The sequence below is a fragment of the Lithobates pipiens genome, unplaced genomic scaffold (assembly GCF_037356315.1).
Source record: "Lithobates pipiens isolate NorthernLeopardFrog02 unplaced genomic scaffold, aLitPip1_a1.2 Scaffold_10, whole genome shotgun sequence".
Lineage (NCBI taxonomy): Eukaryota > Metazoa > Chordata > Amphibia > Anura > Ranidae > Lithobates > Lithobates pipiens.
Window position 1 is genome coordinate 59988928 of NW_027507686.1, and position 16839 is coordinate 60005766.

Sequence of the window (16839 nt, forward strand, 5' to 3'; positions counted from 1 at the left end):
CTGCACAGACCACTAGGGACAAAGGGGGTGTGTAATTTTTTTTATACAGTACTGTAATCTGTAAGATTACAACACTGTGTGTTTTGTGTGTCTTTACTTTTTTGAATTTGGCGCCGATCTCCGCTCCTGTGCGCCGTAACGTCGCAGGGAATGGAGCTCGGCGGCACTCGGGCACTGTGTGAATCGAGCGGAGGACAGCTCAATCACAAAGCGCGGAGGACATCGCTGGATCCAGGGGACAAGGTAAGTAACCTCTCCCTGTATCCAGCGATGTGATCCCGAGTCTGGCTCGGGGTTATTGTTCGTGGAACTAAAATCCCAACCCGAGTCAGACTCGGGATCCCCGCCAGGGAGGTTAACTGAAAAACCTGAATAAAAAACCTGACTGGTTGTCATGCACAGCTATCCCAGATTCTGTTTGCTCCAGTTTTGATAAATTCCCCTCATATTCAAAAGCACTGAACATGGCACAACTAATCAGCCATATTTTCCCATCATTATTAAGGCACATAAAATGAGGAAAGCTGAATTCTAATTGGTGCTATGGGTTTCTACACTTCACCGTACTTCATACTACCACAATTCATTAACAAAATATTAAAAGTATATCTAAACCCAAGAACAAACATGTAATATAGTGCAGCTTACCAGCCCTTAGTTATGGTGTCTGCATTAGTTTTCTTTTTTTCAGTCTAAGAACATTTTCAGCTTTAAGGTCTGGTTCACACCTATGCAGGGTGCATTTTGCGTTTTTCAATACATGTTTTGGATCCACTGAAGTCTATGAAACCAAAAACCAGAAAAAGTCCCTGGTCATTTCCATAAAATGCACAGATGTGAACTACATCCATAGTAAACCATGTTAAAAATGGACTGTAGTGTGTTTCTGCAAGACTGAAAATACACAAAAAAAAAAAAAAAAAATGAACAGGTGTGAACCAGGCCTTACAGAAATATACCTGCTGGTCCTGTCAGAAATCCAGTGTCATTGCATAAAACTGGTATCTCAATGCTATCAGCCATCCAGCGATCTTTTATGATTGATAGCTCACCTTCCCCTGTGTAATGGAGTTGAGGGGGAGTAATCTGAAGTCCTGTGTTAGGTTGGATTCACACCTATGCATTTTTAGTGCTTTTTGCATTTTGCAGGTTTGCACTACAGTCCATTTAACATGGTTTCCTATGGAACACATTCTGTAGTGCAAATCTGCAAAATGCAAAAAACACTAAAAATGCATAGGTGTGAATCCAGCCTTAGGGTGACAACACTGCTCCTCCACAGATACAGTACAGTAAGGATTCACACCTATACATTTCTGGTGCTTTTTCATAGCCAGTAGCCAATAGCTGCCCTAGCGTTGTTTTCTGTCCTTCGGACTAGCATACACACGAGCGGATTTCTCTATAGGAACTGGGGGTTCCGGCAAAAAAATTTGTAACATGTTCAATTTCTAAAGTCCATCAGATTTTTGGACAGCAAAGGTCCGATGGAGCCTACACACGATCAAATTGTCCGACGGATTTGTTCCATCGGACCTTTGCTGTCGAAAAGTCCGGTCGTGTGTATGCAGCATAAGTGTTGTCACCCTAGCAGAGGAAGTGTGTTACTGGCCGTATCACCAGGTGAAAATATATTTAAAAACCCAGAAATTAGACCAGCGGTTCTCAACCTCAGTCCTCAAGTACCCCCAACGTGCCATGTTTTCAGGTTTTCCTTTGCTTTGCGCAGCTGCTGAAAATCAATATTAATGACATAGTATTGATAAGAGCTATTTTATCTGATGGAAGTTCCAAAACATGGCCTGTTGGGGGTATCTGAGGACTGAGGTTGAGAGCCACTGAATTAGACAACAAATTCAGCTCTCATTTCCAATGGTAAGCTGTCATATATATTACATAAATATTACATAATACTACATATATTTTGATCTAGGGTTTAGATTCAATGGAGGGGCTAGAATACACAGACTTCTGAATTCAGTTTGACCTTGGAGGTGGTAAAAACAGGTGGTCAAGCTGCGGTTTTACTTACCCCTTCCTGACCACCCACCTAAATAACTACATGCAACCAGCTACTACACACGTCTACAAATATACACATCCATGATCGTGATACTTTGCTTCATGGCTAAGACAAAAAAACGATACCCCCGAGTCACATTCAGTGGGCAGTACAGCTGCCAAACGCAACCCATTCAATTCTCTCTATTAGTTGTCTATCAAGCATAACGCTGGAATCACTTGGCTGTCACACCCCCACTTTTGATTGGCTGAAACATATATACAAAGCCACGTGCAGCGTGCTGATCAATGACAAATCTAATTACAAACATTCTAAATGTACATACATAGGATTTGATGTAAACTACAGTGACATTACATTTTGAAATGACAGGTTTGAATACTACAAGCACACAGGGTATGGGCTATATGGATGATGACATCTGAATCCTATGTAGTCACCCTATGCTCAGGATAGAGAATACATTTTAGTATAGTTGAGTTAACCAGCATCAGTGCAGAATTTTGTCTTCTGCCTAAAGCTCATCACACAAGTTACAATCTGATTGTACAACCACTTTTAGATCAACCAACAATATTTTGTTTAAAAATAGGAATCGGAAATAAAGGACAAGCAAACTGCTGCCAACATCCCTCTAAGGCTGCATGCACACTTGGTTGCGGGTGGAATTGCTGCAATTCCATCCCGCAATTGAAAATGGCTGCAAAACGCGGGGTAAGTTTGAGATGTCATTACTTGTAATGGCACCCCAATTGCACCGTGATTTTGTCATGATTGTCGTGCCTTGCGATTTGTCGTGATTGCAATGCAAATTTCCATGCGACAATCGCCGCAAAATCACGGCGCAATTGCGGTGCCATTAGAAGTAACGGCATCGCATATCCTGTCCTGCGTTTTGCAGCCATTTGAAATCACGGCAATTCCGCCTGTGATTGTGTGTGAATGCAACCTTAAGCCCCATACACACTATCAGATATTCTGCTGACTTTTACCAAAACCATGTAGTGCAAGGACCTGACTGATTGCATACAAATTGAAACTCCTAAGTAGGGATGAGCTCTGGCGTGTTTGCATGGTCCACGTGCAGAGCCCGCCAGGAAGTCGGCGCAGCGCTGTGCTAATCACATACAGTGAGACATTTCTCGATCTCTGCAGACGCGCATCGGGGCAATGTCTCACTGCCTGTGATTAGCGCAGCACTGCGCCGACTTCCTGGCGGGCTCTGCACGTGGAGTGTGCAAACACGCCGGAGCTCATCCTTACTCATAAGGTTTGACCTCATATTATATGGTTTTGGTAAACCTGAAGGGGAAAATAAAAATAAAAAAAAATCTGCAGAAAATCTGATAGTGTGTATGGGGCTTAAGTGTGCCAAATGTATACTTTGTAATTCCATGGGACTTTTTAGGCAAATCAATCTTGACAGTATATCATAAAACAATATATAACATAAAAGATACAAAAGATATATTACGTAATGTGCAGGGCCCTCCTGTCCCTTCTGTATTAAACTGTACTGTAATTGTGCTGTCCCCCCCTCTACATTGTAAACCGCTGCATAAACTGTTGGCGGTATATAAATAGTGTATTATAATAATAAAGTATAATAATAATAATAATAATAATAAAAATGATATAATGTCAAGATTGGTTGCCTAAAAAGTCCCATGGAATTACAAAATATTTAGTTCTACCAAACAAATGTGTAATACAAGGGCCTGCCTGGTTGGATACAAATTGATTGGATATTATAGGTAGGTCCTCCTATGACATAGTCTTGGCAGATCTAAAGTTGATTGTACAAAGATTGTCATTTGTATGGTAAGTCTAACAAGTAAAGTGTGTGTAGAGCACTTACCTGTGATCAGCACGGCTTTCCCGGCCACGGGCAGCATTTTCCTGGGGGATGCGATGCTCAGAACATACCAGCATGCCGAACTGAGCAGAATCATTCCTAGCAGGATGGGGAGGTACAGGTGGCAGAACCACTCAAACAGCACCAGCAGGAAGAAGTACACTAGCAGAGCCGGGGTCAGGACCATGTCAGAATGGGAAAATTTGAAAAAAACCAGGAGGAAGAAGAAGAGCCAGACAGAGCCATAAGCCACCAGGGAGGGTGATGTGGACAGCTCCATAGCAGGCAGGCAGTGGGCACTGAGCAGAGATGGGCAGAGCAATGAGTATAGGGAACAGAAGTTGTGCATAAAGTCCAAGGAGTGTACAGTAAACACACACACACACACACAATCACACACACAACACTAGCAGGCTATTTATAAAAGAGCAGAGAGTAGAGAAGGGAGGGAGTGGCCACTTGTAATCTGTACTCCAATGATTTCATGTTAATAGAGGAGTTCTCCAGGCTCTTTCTCTCCTCTATTTGCACACACAAACTTCTCGGACGGGGTTGTCAGAGGCGGGATGGATTATTGGAGCTCCTGTCCAGGAGATCTCTGTTCATTCCTGCCAGCAGGCTGACAACCACAATGCAGGAGTGCAGCTGCCGCTGATTACAACCTCTGTGATTCCAAGGACAGCAGAAAAGATTTGGTTACCTATATGATGATCCTAGGAGATCCTGCCTGGTGCTCTCTCCTCCTCCTCCTCTTTTCACAAACGATAAACTCTGGAAATAAAAAAATAGGAGATGACATGAGTCTTTTTTGCTCAGTTAGAGTGTCACTAAACTAAAACGAGAACTAAAAAAAGATTCACGTATGTATTCTTAAAGGGATAGTTCACCTTTTCACAAAAAAGAAATGAAAAGGTGGACTAAAGCTGGCCATACATGGTTCAGCGGGCACAGGCTGAATTTCGATCCATTTATTGGCAGGCTGGTGGTTCACCAGTCAATTGATCGTCTGGTGTACCACCAGCTTGTTATAAAATGTTCTCTGGATCAGAGCTGCCAGTTATAGCCTGTGGTGCTGATTAGTGTATTCTGACACCGGGGAAGCCTTCTGCTGTCAGAAAACAGCGGGACGGATTCCCCCATCTATATCGAGTGCGTGGATGTGGGGAATGGAGGTATTTTGTTTTCTTTGAACAAAAATAAATAAATACATTTTCTCATGTATGGCCAGCCTAAGACTGGCCATAGATGGAGCGGTTTTCTGGCAATCCCTCCTGTGGAGCCATTGTGTTGTCCTGTCGGGGGGGCTGGTGGTGGTACAGATGAAGCCACCCCCTCCAACAGGAAAAAAAACTATGATTATTGCTAGATGCTATAACAGCTGCTGGCAAAAATCCCATGTAAACTCTGAAGCCTGCCCATACATGGTTCAAATCTTGGCCACTGCCACATTTGGCCCTTTTTGGGGGGAGGGGGGAGGGGGAGCGAGTACCTGGTTTTGACAGGTACCCGCATCCACTTCCAGGTAAGATCACCGTGGTGATCTGAGTATGTTCAGCCCCTCCTCTTTCTTTGTGATGCCTTCTGGGACACACACAGGTCCCAGAAGACAATGATGGGACCATTCAGAAAGCGTGGCGTGACTCGCGCATGCACAGTAGGAAACCGACTGTGTGGCCTGAAAGCTTCACTGACGGTTTCCTGTAGAAGCCAGCACCTGCACCCGAAGAATTGGCTCGGGGTGCCAACATCACTGGATGCCTGGACAGATAAGTGTCCTTATATTACAAGTCAGCAGCTACAGTATTCATTTTTTTTGCCCAGACTGGAGCTCCTCTTTAACTACTTGGATGCAGGTATGCATTTTTTTTAAAGCACTGGATAGTACTGCATGGCAGCACACCACGCAGCTGTGCACAAACATGAATGAAGTGTTACTATATGAAATAAAAAATAAAATAAATGCAGTGCAATAGGTGACATTTGCATTGCCCCACTCCCTGCCAGAGATCACACTGACTATGGCCTATAAAGTAAAATGCTGCGTTTTACGGTGCAGGCTACTGTGAAGCTAATCTTAAAATGGTTGTAAACCCTTACATATACCCAGTGAAGTGATTGGCCTCAGATGATACACAGAGATTAAACAAATCCTCCTGCATAAGTTATACCTGTTTATCTGCAGCCTTCACTTCTTTACATCCCTTCAAAGTTCAGCATTTACAAAGCTTGTCTGCTCTGTCAGAATAAAAGGGGCATGGAGCTGAAATTACACTCTATAGATCTCGGTGAGAAGAGCTCTGATTGGAGGGAAGGGACACACCCCTTTCACACAGCACATAAGAACAGAGCTGAGGCTGTCAATCACATGCAGTGTGCTGGAGCTCCCTCCCCTCTTGACTTTTTTCTCTTGGTGTCAGGAAAACTTTTCAGAAGTGATTCATGCAGTGGAACAAAGCAGCATAAATTACATTTACTACTCCTAAATGAGACAAGTACACACTATAGAGGGGTCTGGACCTCCTCTTTAACAACACCCTCCACAACACCGTCATCCCCATCTTCACACTAGAACGCAGTGTGGAAAAGGTGCATTCCATGTTCATTTCCTGCATTGCATGTAAGTATGCTGCCCCTGCGAGAAACCCGCAGGTGCCATTAATTGTTAATGGCACTTCAAAGGCATCTTGCAACCAGTGTTAATTTCGTTGACTAAAATTAGACGAAAACTAAAACAATTGATATGACTAAAATAGGACTAAGACTAAAATGGCAATTTAGTCAAAAGACGTAACCATATGCCGATCAGCCACCGCAGTTATACTGTGGCATCATGGCTCGGCTGCATGTATCGCCGTCATGGTACGTCGGTATCATGGAGCGCGTGTGCGCACTCCCCGATCGCCCCCGAGCCGATGCGAGTGCCCGGCGGTCTCGATCACAGCCAAGCTCCCGCGATCGCGCGGGGCACACCCAGAACTGTATGTGTGTGTGTAAACACACAGTTTCTGGTTCTCTGAGTGGAGAACTGACAGATCATATGTTCATACATAGTATGAACAGACAATCTGTTATCTTCCATGCACAGTCCCCATTCCCCCTTTCAGTTAGAACACAAACTAGGACACAACCCCTTCACTGCCAATTACATTTTTCCAGTAATCCGTGCATTTTTAATCGCACTAATCGCTGTATTAATGCCAACGGTCCCAAAAATGTGTCAGAATTGTGCCAAGTGTCCGCCATAATGTCGCAGTCATGATAAAAAATCGCAGATCGCTGCCATTACTAGTAAAAAAAAATAATAATAATAAAAATGCCATAAAACTATCCCCTATTTTGTAGACGCTATAACTTTTGCGCAAACCAATCAACCGCTTATTGAGATTTATTTATTTATTACCAAAATTATGTAGAAGAATACGTATCGGCCTAAACTGAGGGAAAAAAAAATTTTTATCTATTTTTTGGGGATATTTATTATAGGAAAAAGTTAAAGATTATGCGTTTTTTTTTTTTCAAAATTGACGCTCTTTTTTTGTTTATAGTGCAAAAAATAAAAACTGCAGAGGAGATCAAATACCACCAAAAGAAAGCTCTATTTGTGGAGAAAAAAGGACGTTGATTTTGTTTGGGAGCCACGTCGCATGACCGCGCAATTGTCAGTTAAATCGATGCAGTGCCGAATGGCAAAAAGTGCTCTGTTCTTTGGCCATCCAAATGGTCCGGGGCTTAAGTGGTTAAATAAGACTAAAACTAAAATAGCATTTTAGTCAAAAGAGTATGACTAAAACTAAATTGAAATTTGACATCAAAATAAACATTGGTCTGTATTTTGTATCTTATTTGTAACAAAGGTGCTTGTACATGACTGTAACGGCAGTAAACAACAGGGCAACATATAACATTTTTCACTCCAGCAGTATATAATGAGTTTGGAAATTGCAGAGAAATGCTTAAATAATGCTTTACAATTTAACTACACCCATTAGATTTTAGATGACTAAAATGATTTTAGTCTACTAAAATGAACTGGAGATTTAGCCGAATAAAAACACGACTAAAACTAAAACAATTGCAGAATACTAAAATGGGGCTAAAACTAAAATGCCATTTTAGTCAAAAGACTAAGACTAAAACTAAATCGAAATTTGCTGCCAAAAGTAACACTGCTTGCAACCGCATATGCGCCCACCAAACTGCATGGTACTATGCGGTTTGGTGCCGCACATTTTGCAAAAGTAGTTTTATGTGTTCACATGCGTTTGGCAGTCCATTCAAGAAAAAGAGATGTCCAAGCTGGAATGTGAGTGACAGTTAGGGACCCTGTGTATGCAGACGTGCATGTTCCAGTGTGAACCAGTCCCTTAGCTCCTTGGATGATAAACTTTCACTGCCCATTCGATGTAGCGGTCCGGGCATTTGGAAACCGCACTCATCTATCTGCCAGGACGCATCCTTGAACAAAGTGGGCTTTGAGAGGTTCCCATTGGTCAGCGCACATAATCATTGCCTGCTCATCGCTGCAAGCATTACAATGCTACACAGCCTCCGGGTTGTACTGCGTTTTTCAAATGTCCAGACCTCTACACCAACTGGCACGGGTGACAGGAGGTAATCATTGACAGAGGTAAAGCTAGGTTGACGTTTGTGTGATGTAGGAACACATACAAAATTATACTTGGTCCTGCAGTGCACAAAAAATGAGCATCCCAATTGCAGGTGCAAATGTCAATTAATTAATTGTTAATGGCACCACAAAGTGCCATGCTCTTTGCCGCAGTGATTTTATTTTTTTTAAAGGGGTCATACACTTTAGAATTAGATGCGGCAGGTTACCCATTCAAATAAAAAAAATACATATCGGCCTAAACTGAGGAAAAAAATTGTTTATATATTTTTGGGGGGTATTTATTATCGCAAAAAGTAAAAAAATATTGATTTTTTTTCAAAATTGTCGCTCCTTTTTTGTTTATAGCGCAAAAAAAAACCGCAGAGGAGATCAAATACCACCAAAAGAAAGCTCTATTTGTGGGAAAAAAAGGACGTCAATTTTGCTTGGGTACAACGTCGCATGACCACGCAATTGTCAGTTAAATTGACACAGTGCCAAATCGCAAAAAGTGCTGTGGTCAGGAACAGGGTAAATTCTTCTGGGGCTGAAGTGGTTAAAAAAAAAGTTGCTTGTCTTTCAAAATGCTCGCGTTACTCATAAACCAAGGTTCCACTGTACAGCGTTTCACTGTGCAGGCCATCATCAGTGTCCGATCCCACAGGGAGCAGTGCAATAAATATTACAGCACATTGCACTACTTACTTGCTTTTTTTTTACTTTATTTGAAGTATCATAGTGATAGTTCATTCATGTCTCTGCACAGCAATGCAGTATGCTGCTGCTGGATGACATGCGGTGCCACCCAGTGTGCTGCTGCTGGATGACATGCGGTGCCACCCAGTGTGCTGCTGCTGGATGACATGCGGTGCCACCCAGTGTGCTGCTGCTGGATGACATGTGGTGCCATCCAGTGTACTGCGGAAATTTTTTTTTTTCCACACTGCACACCAGCATTGTGGTATGCATGGATCACATACAGTAAAATTGTTTTGTATGTGTGCTAGTGGTGACCTGCTGTTATCCTGTATGGAAAAGCGCAGGTAACCATGCATTGTGTGAATGAGCCCTAAAGGAGTTCACAGCATACACTTTCACTTTATAACATTAGCGTTGTATTAACAAAACCATCAATAGTTATATTTAAGTCTGATATAATCTTATGTGAAAAATCACCTTTCATGTTGTGAGTTCTGACTTCTAGGCCATCTCTTTCCACAGCTTCCTAGATTCCCTGTATGCTTTGTAATATCCCCTCTGCTGTTTACTTTCAGTTTCTAAAGACTACATATCCCATGGTACATTGCTGAGTGCAGGAAGTGATTCATGCACTGACTCCGCCTCTTAAAACTCCTTCTCCTTTCAGCACCTCTGTAGTTCAGAAGGCAGGCTGTTTGTGACAGGACAGTGCCTACTTACAGAGAATAATAATAACATGTCAGACTTCAAGGATATAAATGCGTGCAGATCTTCAAAAGTACGTTTACAACTTCAAGGTTGTTCAGATGAATAGAAATCATGAAATAATGAAGATATGATGTGGACATGAATGTAGTATTTTGCATATGGGTAAACTTTAACTCAAAAAAGTTTAGTGACAGTAAACTTTGGTTTAAAAAGAAAAAATTATGTTCAGGTATGTGCTTATAGGAGAAGTACAGCCAAAGCTCATTTGGCTGTACTGCTGTGCATCAGAGGATGAAGTCCGCTGTCAGCTGATGTCACAGAGCCAGTCCAGGCTGGGGCAATATTGCGACAATATGGTCGCGATCTGCCCACATCCCTGAACCGACCCAGCTTCTCAGCGAGCCATCGAGAGCCTGAGCCAGTTGCTTCCGCCCCTCCACAAGCCAGCACTCCAGTGAGTGTGTGGGAGGAGGGAGAGCTCCGTGCTCTCTGCTTACAGAGCACTGAGAACTCAAAAGACCGCTGATCGCTCGGTTCTCAGTGTTAGTCATTGGGGGACTGATGCTGCATCCACCTAGGTAAGTATGATTCTTTAAAAAAAAAAAAAAAAAATTATAAAAAAAAAAAAAGAAATGCCAAGCTTCTCTTTTACCTTTAAAACATTTCTAATGCTCTCATCCTGCTCCAAATTCCTTTTATTTTTTGCTTATGTGATCTGACTTCCTGTTGGAGGAGCCTGACCACAACTAACATGCACAGCTTATAAAGAAACGGACATGAAGGGGAAAAGGAGAGGTTCAGGAGCTCATGGAAAATGTTACAAGTAGGCAGAAAAACACAGTAAGGAAGGTTAACAAAACAGGTAAGTGACATCACAATCTCCCCCTTGTCCAATAAGAGAGTGGCATGTATTTGATAAAATATGCGATTATGAGGGCCACAACTTTGAACAAAGGGGTACCCCTCGCTGATTTGAAAAGCTATGGGATCCATGGTTGCAGATCCCAGGCCTATGGGATCCACGGTTGCAGATCCTAGGCCTATGGGATCCACGGTTGCAGATCCCAGGCCTATGGGATCCACGGTTGCAGATCCCAGGCCTATGGGATCCACGGTTGCAGATCCCAGGCCTATGGGATCCACGGTTGCAGATCCCAGGCCTATGGGATCCACGGTTGCAGATCCCAGGCCTATGGGATCCACGGTTGCAGATCCCAGGCCAGTGGGATCCACGGTTGCAGATCCCAGGCCTGTGGGATCCACGGTTGCAGATCCCAGGCCTATGGGATCCACGGTTGCAGATCCCAGGCCTATGGGATCCACGGTTGCAGATCCCAGGCCCATGGGATCCACGGTTGCAGATCCCAGGCCCATGGGATCCACGGTTGCAGATCCCAGGCCCATGGGATCCACGGTTGCAGATCCCAGGCCCATGGGATCCACGGTTGCAGATCCCAGGCCCATGGGATCCACGGTTGCAGATCCCAGGCCCATGGGATCCACGGTTGCAGATCCCAGGCCCATGGGATCCACGGTTGCAGATCCCAGGCCCATGGGATCCACGGTTGCAGATCCCAGGCCCATGGGATCCACGGTTGCAGAACCCAGGCCCATGGGATCCACGGTTGAAGAACCCAGGCCCATGGGATCCACGTTTGCAGAACCCAGGCCCATGGGATCCACGTTTGCAGAACCCAGGCCTATGGGATCCACGGTTGCAGATCGCAGGCCAATGGGATCCATGGTTGCAGATCGCAGGCCTAGCTCCATTGGCTTTAGTGTCCCTGCGGGTTTTTCAATGTTAAAGGGTATATCAAATCACTTGGATCATGTTCTTGTATTTGCATTTATTAGATATGTATAAATACTTGACGTGTATCTAACGCTTAAACCCACAACAGTAAAATCAGCCAGTATATGCAGTAAAGCATGCTTGTTATACTCACCGTGGAACCTAAGGGGCTAATCCACTGCATTGTGTAAAAAGACCGTTTGATCATGTCTCCTCTGATCCTCCCCTTCTTCCAGAGTCCCCAATCTATCTGCTGATAGTACAGAGGCTAGGGGAGAAGCTGCACATGCTGAGTTTGGTGTGTATTGCTAGATAGTTTTTTTTTTTTCTTGGGAGAGTGCATGTGATCAGCACAGGGCCAATCAGCACTGTTCAGACAGACAGACGGGTCCTGCATCCTCATAGGACAGTCAGAGAAAGATGGAAAGTTTCTCCTACAAGCTTTAACAAGACACTGATAGAAATCACAAGACTGCTATATAATGCTGATGAGAAAAGGTATTTAGCCGTTTATATTTTGTAAAATAATTGCATTTCCACGTTCTGTGTGCTGTGGGAGACCAGATATAGTGAATGCAGAGTCCTGGGTTTAGTAACACTTTAATTGAGTGGCAGGTGTGATTTAAGCACTGGTTGTGTATGTATTAGGGCAGTGGCATTTTCTCGATCCTATGCTTGTTATAACTTGCATCAAAAAATCTTGAGTTACTCATTGTTTCTTGTGTGCATTGCACAACACTGGGATAATCAGCCTGGCGAAACCAATGTGTTTGTATTTATGCAGTGATTGCTTTTATTGTTAAAGCGGAGATCCGCCTAGCTCTAAAAAAATTTAAATACTGGAAAATACAGCACTTGCTGACTTTTAATAATTGGAGACCTGTCCAGGAGTCCAGCGATGTCGGCACGTTTGCGGGTAAGGGAACCCAGCAGTGTAGCCTTACGGCTTTATGCCGGGAACCCTACTGCACATGCGCGAGGCTCCGCTCCTCACTCCTACTGGCCTGGCGGCGGGGGAAGGTGCGGGTGTGCCGCGATAAATCTCGTTTGCAATCGCGGCAACCCATACCGCGATTTGAGGTGGCATTCTAATGAATGACATCTCAAATGCGAGACCCATGTGATTTGTCTTTCACACATCGCCGCTTTCAAATCGCGGGCAGATTTGCGGCAATTCTGCCTGTAATTCAAAATGCTGAAGTGTGACTGCAGCCTAAGAGTCAATCAGATGTGCTATGTACTTGTGTGCCAACAAGGAACATGCTGATAGAAGGAGAAAACAGAGTGACAGACTGCTGGGCTGCCTGTGCTTATCCATTGTCCAATCACAGGCCAGGGGCAGGGATGTGGCCAAGCTTCATCTTGGAACGTCAGAATAGAAGAGTCATCTCACCATCTGTACAGCCTGGCAGGATTGTGTAAATCTCAGGACTGGCTGGACGGAACTTCAAATATTTGGCAAGTAAAAGAGATGTCATAGATTTATTTCAACTGCGTATTCATATTTTATTTTTGATGTTAATCTACTTATGTAACTGAGTCCTCAGGAGACCCTTTCCAGGAAAAAGTGGCCCCTGAATGCTTGGAATGGAGGCATTTGTGTGGGAATGGCAGTTTGCACTACATGAACATCGAGTGATCAGGCTGGCACACACCGACAAGCTTCATTTGCTCTGTTCACTTGATGGGGAAGCAGCTGGCCAGACTTTAGCCAAGTGACATTTCCAGGAGCCCGAGCCAATTTGAATTTATTTCTGCTTAGGACGACTAATGCTTTCTAAGAAGAATGGGAGGGAAAAATACCGATTGGAAATCTGTGCGCTGCACTCAGAATGAACTTCCCATTGTCCCATTTCAGTCCGTCAGCAGAGATGCTCATAAAGTTCTACAACTAACACCAAAGTATAAAGCACAGAGCTGTGTGGTAACCTATGGCAACAAGCGAAAAAAAACAACTGTTACCTCTCTGCAGTACATTTTATAAACTGGCTTGTGTTGGGATACAGCGCTTCACTAAACTTAAAGCGGAGTTCCACACAAAAATGGAACTTCCGCTTTAAAGTGGACCTCCACCCTCAAGCGGAAGTTCCGCTCATCGGAACCCTCCCCCCCCCCCTCCAGTGCCACAATTGGCACCTTTCCAGGGGAAGGGGAGTGCAGATACCTGTATAATCCAGATATCTGCACCCACTTCCGGGAATAGCTAGCCGCAGCCAGCCCCCCCCCATTGTGTTCTGGGAAACACACAGTTCCCAGGTCACAGAGGGGACCAGTGAAGACGCGCAGAGCGCTCGCGCATGCGCAGTAGGAATCACTTCCCGATTCCCTGACATAGGATGGCGGCAGAGGCAGCTGAGAGATGAGCGATTGCTCGTAATCTGCTGCCGACATCGCTGGACCCTGGAACAGGTAAGTGTCCATTTATTAAAAGTCAGCAGCTGCAGTATTTGTAGCTGCTGACTCTTAATATTTTTTTATCTCAGGTGGCACTCTTCTTTAAGCACTCCTCGCCCCCTTAGATGCCACATTTGGCATGTAATTTTTTTTGGGAGGGAGTGGGGGCTTCGTTAGGAGTGGGAATTTCTGTCCCACTTCCTCCTTCCACCCAGGGACTCCTCCTTTCGCCTTAGGCGGCCCCTCCCTCTAGGCGATCTCCTGGGACACGTGACAGGTCCCAGGAGATCGCCTGTCCACTCCGGGAGCGCATGGCGACTCGCGAATGCGCCATGCGTGCCCGGCCGTGAAGCCGAAAGCTGTCACGGCCGGGTGCCCAGAGTGGCAATGGAGGCGCCGGCGGAGAAGAAGGAGGGGAGTGACGCTCCGTTCGGCCGCATCGCTGGACCATGGAACAGGTGAGTGTCTGTTTATTAAAAGTCAGCAACTACACTTTTTATAGCTACTGACTTTTAATAAACATAAAAAGCCTGGAACTCCTCTTTAAAGTGTTACTAAACCCAGAACCTGCATTCACTATATCTGGTCTCCCACAGTACATGGAAATGCAAACATTTTAGTAAATACAAACTGCTAAATACCTTTTCTCATCAGCAGTATAAAGCAGTCTTATGACTTCTATCAGTGTCTGGTTAAAGCTTGTAGGAGGTGTTTTCATGCATTCCTATGAGGCTGTATGACTCGCGACCTTCTGTCTGGACAGTGCTGACTGGCCCTGTGCTGATCACATGCACCTTCCCAAGAAAAATAATCACACCAAACTGAGCATGTGTAGCGTGACACCAAAGGCTCTGTTTTAGGAGATGGATTGAGAACTGTAGAAGAAGGGGAGGTTTAGAGAAGACAGGATCAAACAGCCTTTTTACACAAGGCTGAGGATTAACCCCTTAGGTTCCACAGTGAGTATAGCAAGCATGCTTTACTGCATATGCAGACTGTCTTTACTATTGCGGGTTTAGTAACACTTTAATAATAACATAAATTAAGAAAATATTGCTGCCAATCACCAGATTTTATTCTTATGGTGCAAATTAGAAAATGGTAGATGAATTCTGGTTGGCTAATAAAAACACAAACACCACCCTCCACTAACTTTTGCGCAAACCAATCAATATACGCTTATTGCCATTTTTTTTACCAAAAATATGTAGAAGAATATATATCGGCCTAAACTGATGAGAAAATTTGTTTTGTTTTTTTAAAAATTTGGGGATGTTTATAAAAAATTCAAAAAGTAAAAAATATTGTGTTTTTTTCAAAATTGACACTCTTCCTTTGTTTATAGAGCTGATCAAATACCACCAAAAGAAAGCTCTATTTGTGGGGGAAAAAAAATAAGTGAATTTTGTTTGGGTACAGCGTCGCACAACTGTGCAATTGTCAGTTAAAGCGACGCAATGCCATATCGCAAAAAATGGCTTGGTCAGGGAGAGGGTAAATTCTTCTAAAGTGGTTAAAGTACACCTTTTTGCATTAACCACTTGCCGACCAGCGCACGCCGATATACATCCTAACTTTGAGGATGGATATCGTTGTTATGGCAGCAGCTAGCTACCATAACCCCGGTATCATCGTATTCGACGGGTGGTCAACTACAAGATAAAAGTGGTCTCTTTGGCGGATTCACCGCAAGATCACTTTTGCAGGCGACGGGAGAGGGGCGCCCCCTCCTGCCGCGCTACAGTGCCCTCCGCTGCTTACCGGAGCTGTTGGCAGTGGTGGAGGTGATCTGGTCTTTTCACTAGCTGTGCATGGAGACAAGTGAGGGTAAGGTGGCTGCCATCCATCTCCATGACATTGCAGGGCAAAAGTGACGTCAAAACGTCACTTCCGCCCATAGCTTTTAACCACTTGCTTACTGGGCACTTAAACCCCCCTCAGTCCCAGACCAATTTTCAGCTTTCAGCGCTGATGCACTTTGAATGACAATTGCGCGGGCATACAACACTGTACCCAAATGAAATTTTTATCATTTTTTTCCCACAAATAGAGCTTTCTTTTGGTGGTATTTAGTTACAGCTCGGAGTTTCATTTTTTGCTAAACAAACAAAAAAAGATGCAAAAAAAAAATAAAAAATAAATCATGTTTTAATAGTTTGTTCTAAAATTTTGCAAACGGGTCATTTTTCTCCTTCATTGAAGTGCGCTGATTAGGCGGCACTGATAGGCTGCATTGGTGGGCACTGATGGGCTGCATTGGTGGGCACTGATGGGCTGCATTGGTGGGCACTGATGGGCTGCATTGGTGGGCACTGATAGGCTGCATTGGTGGGCACTGATAGGCTGCACTGGTGGGCACTGATAGGCATAGTTAAGGCGGCACTAATAGGCACAGATAAGGCGGCACCGATGGGCACAGATAAGGCAGCACAGATAAGATGGGCACAGATAAGATGGCACGGATGGGTGGCACGGATGGGTGGCACGGATGGGTGGTACGGATGGGTACCACTGATAGATGGGACTGATGGGCACTGATAGGCGGCACTGCTGGACACTGATGGGCGGCACTGCTGGGCACTGATGGGCGGCACTGCTGGGCACTGATGGGCGGCACTGGGGTGCAGCACCTTTGAGGCAGATTGTGGGCACTGCTGGGTGGCACTGTGGGTGGCACTGTGGGTGGCACTGCTGGGTGGCACTGTGGGCACTGCTGGGTGGCACTGTGGGCACTGCTGGGTGGCACTGACGGGGGGCAC

At 44.6% G+C, this 16839-nt stretch overlaps 1 protein-coding gene across 1 annotated transcript in view; it reads right to left on the minus strand.

The window, feature by feature from the left end:
- The window catches only part of HSD11B2 (hydroxysteroid 11-beta dehydrogenase 2), a 93235-nt gene extending 88733 nt beyond the window's left edge, over positions 1-4502 (minus strand). The window contains exon 1 of the mRNA XM_077455720.1: positions 3882-4502. Coding sequence (XP_077311846.1) covers positions 3882-4227 — 346 coding nt within the window. The 5' untranslated portion in view covers positions 4228-4502. The remainder of the gene's footprint in view (positions 1-3881) is intronic.
- Between the last annotated feature and the right edge of the window lie 12337 nt (positions 4503-16839).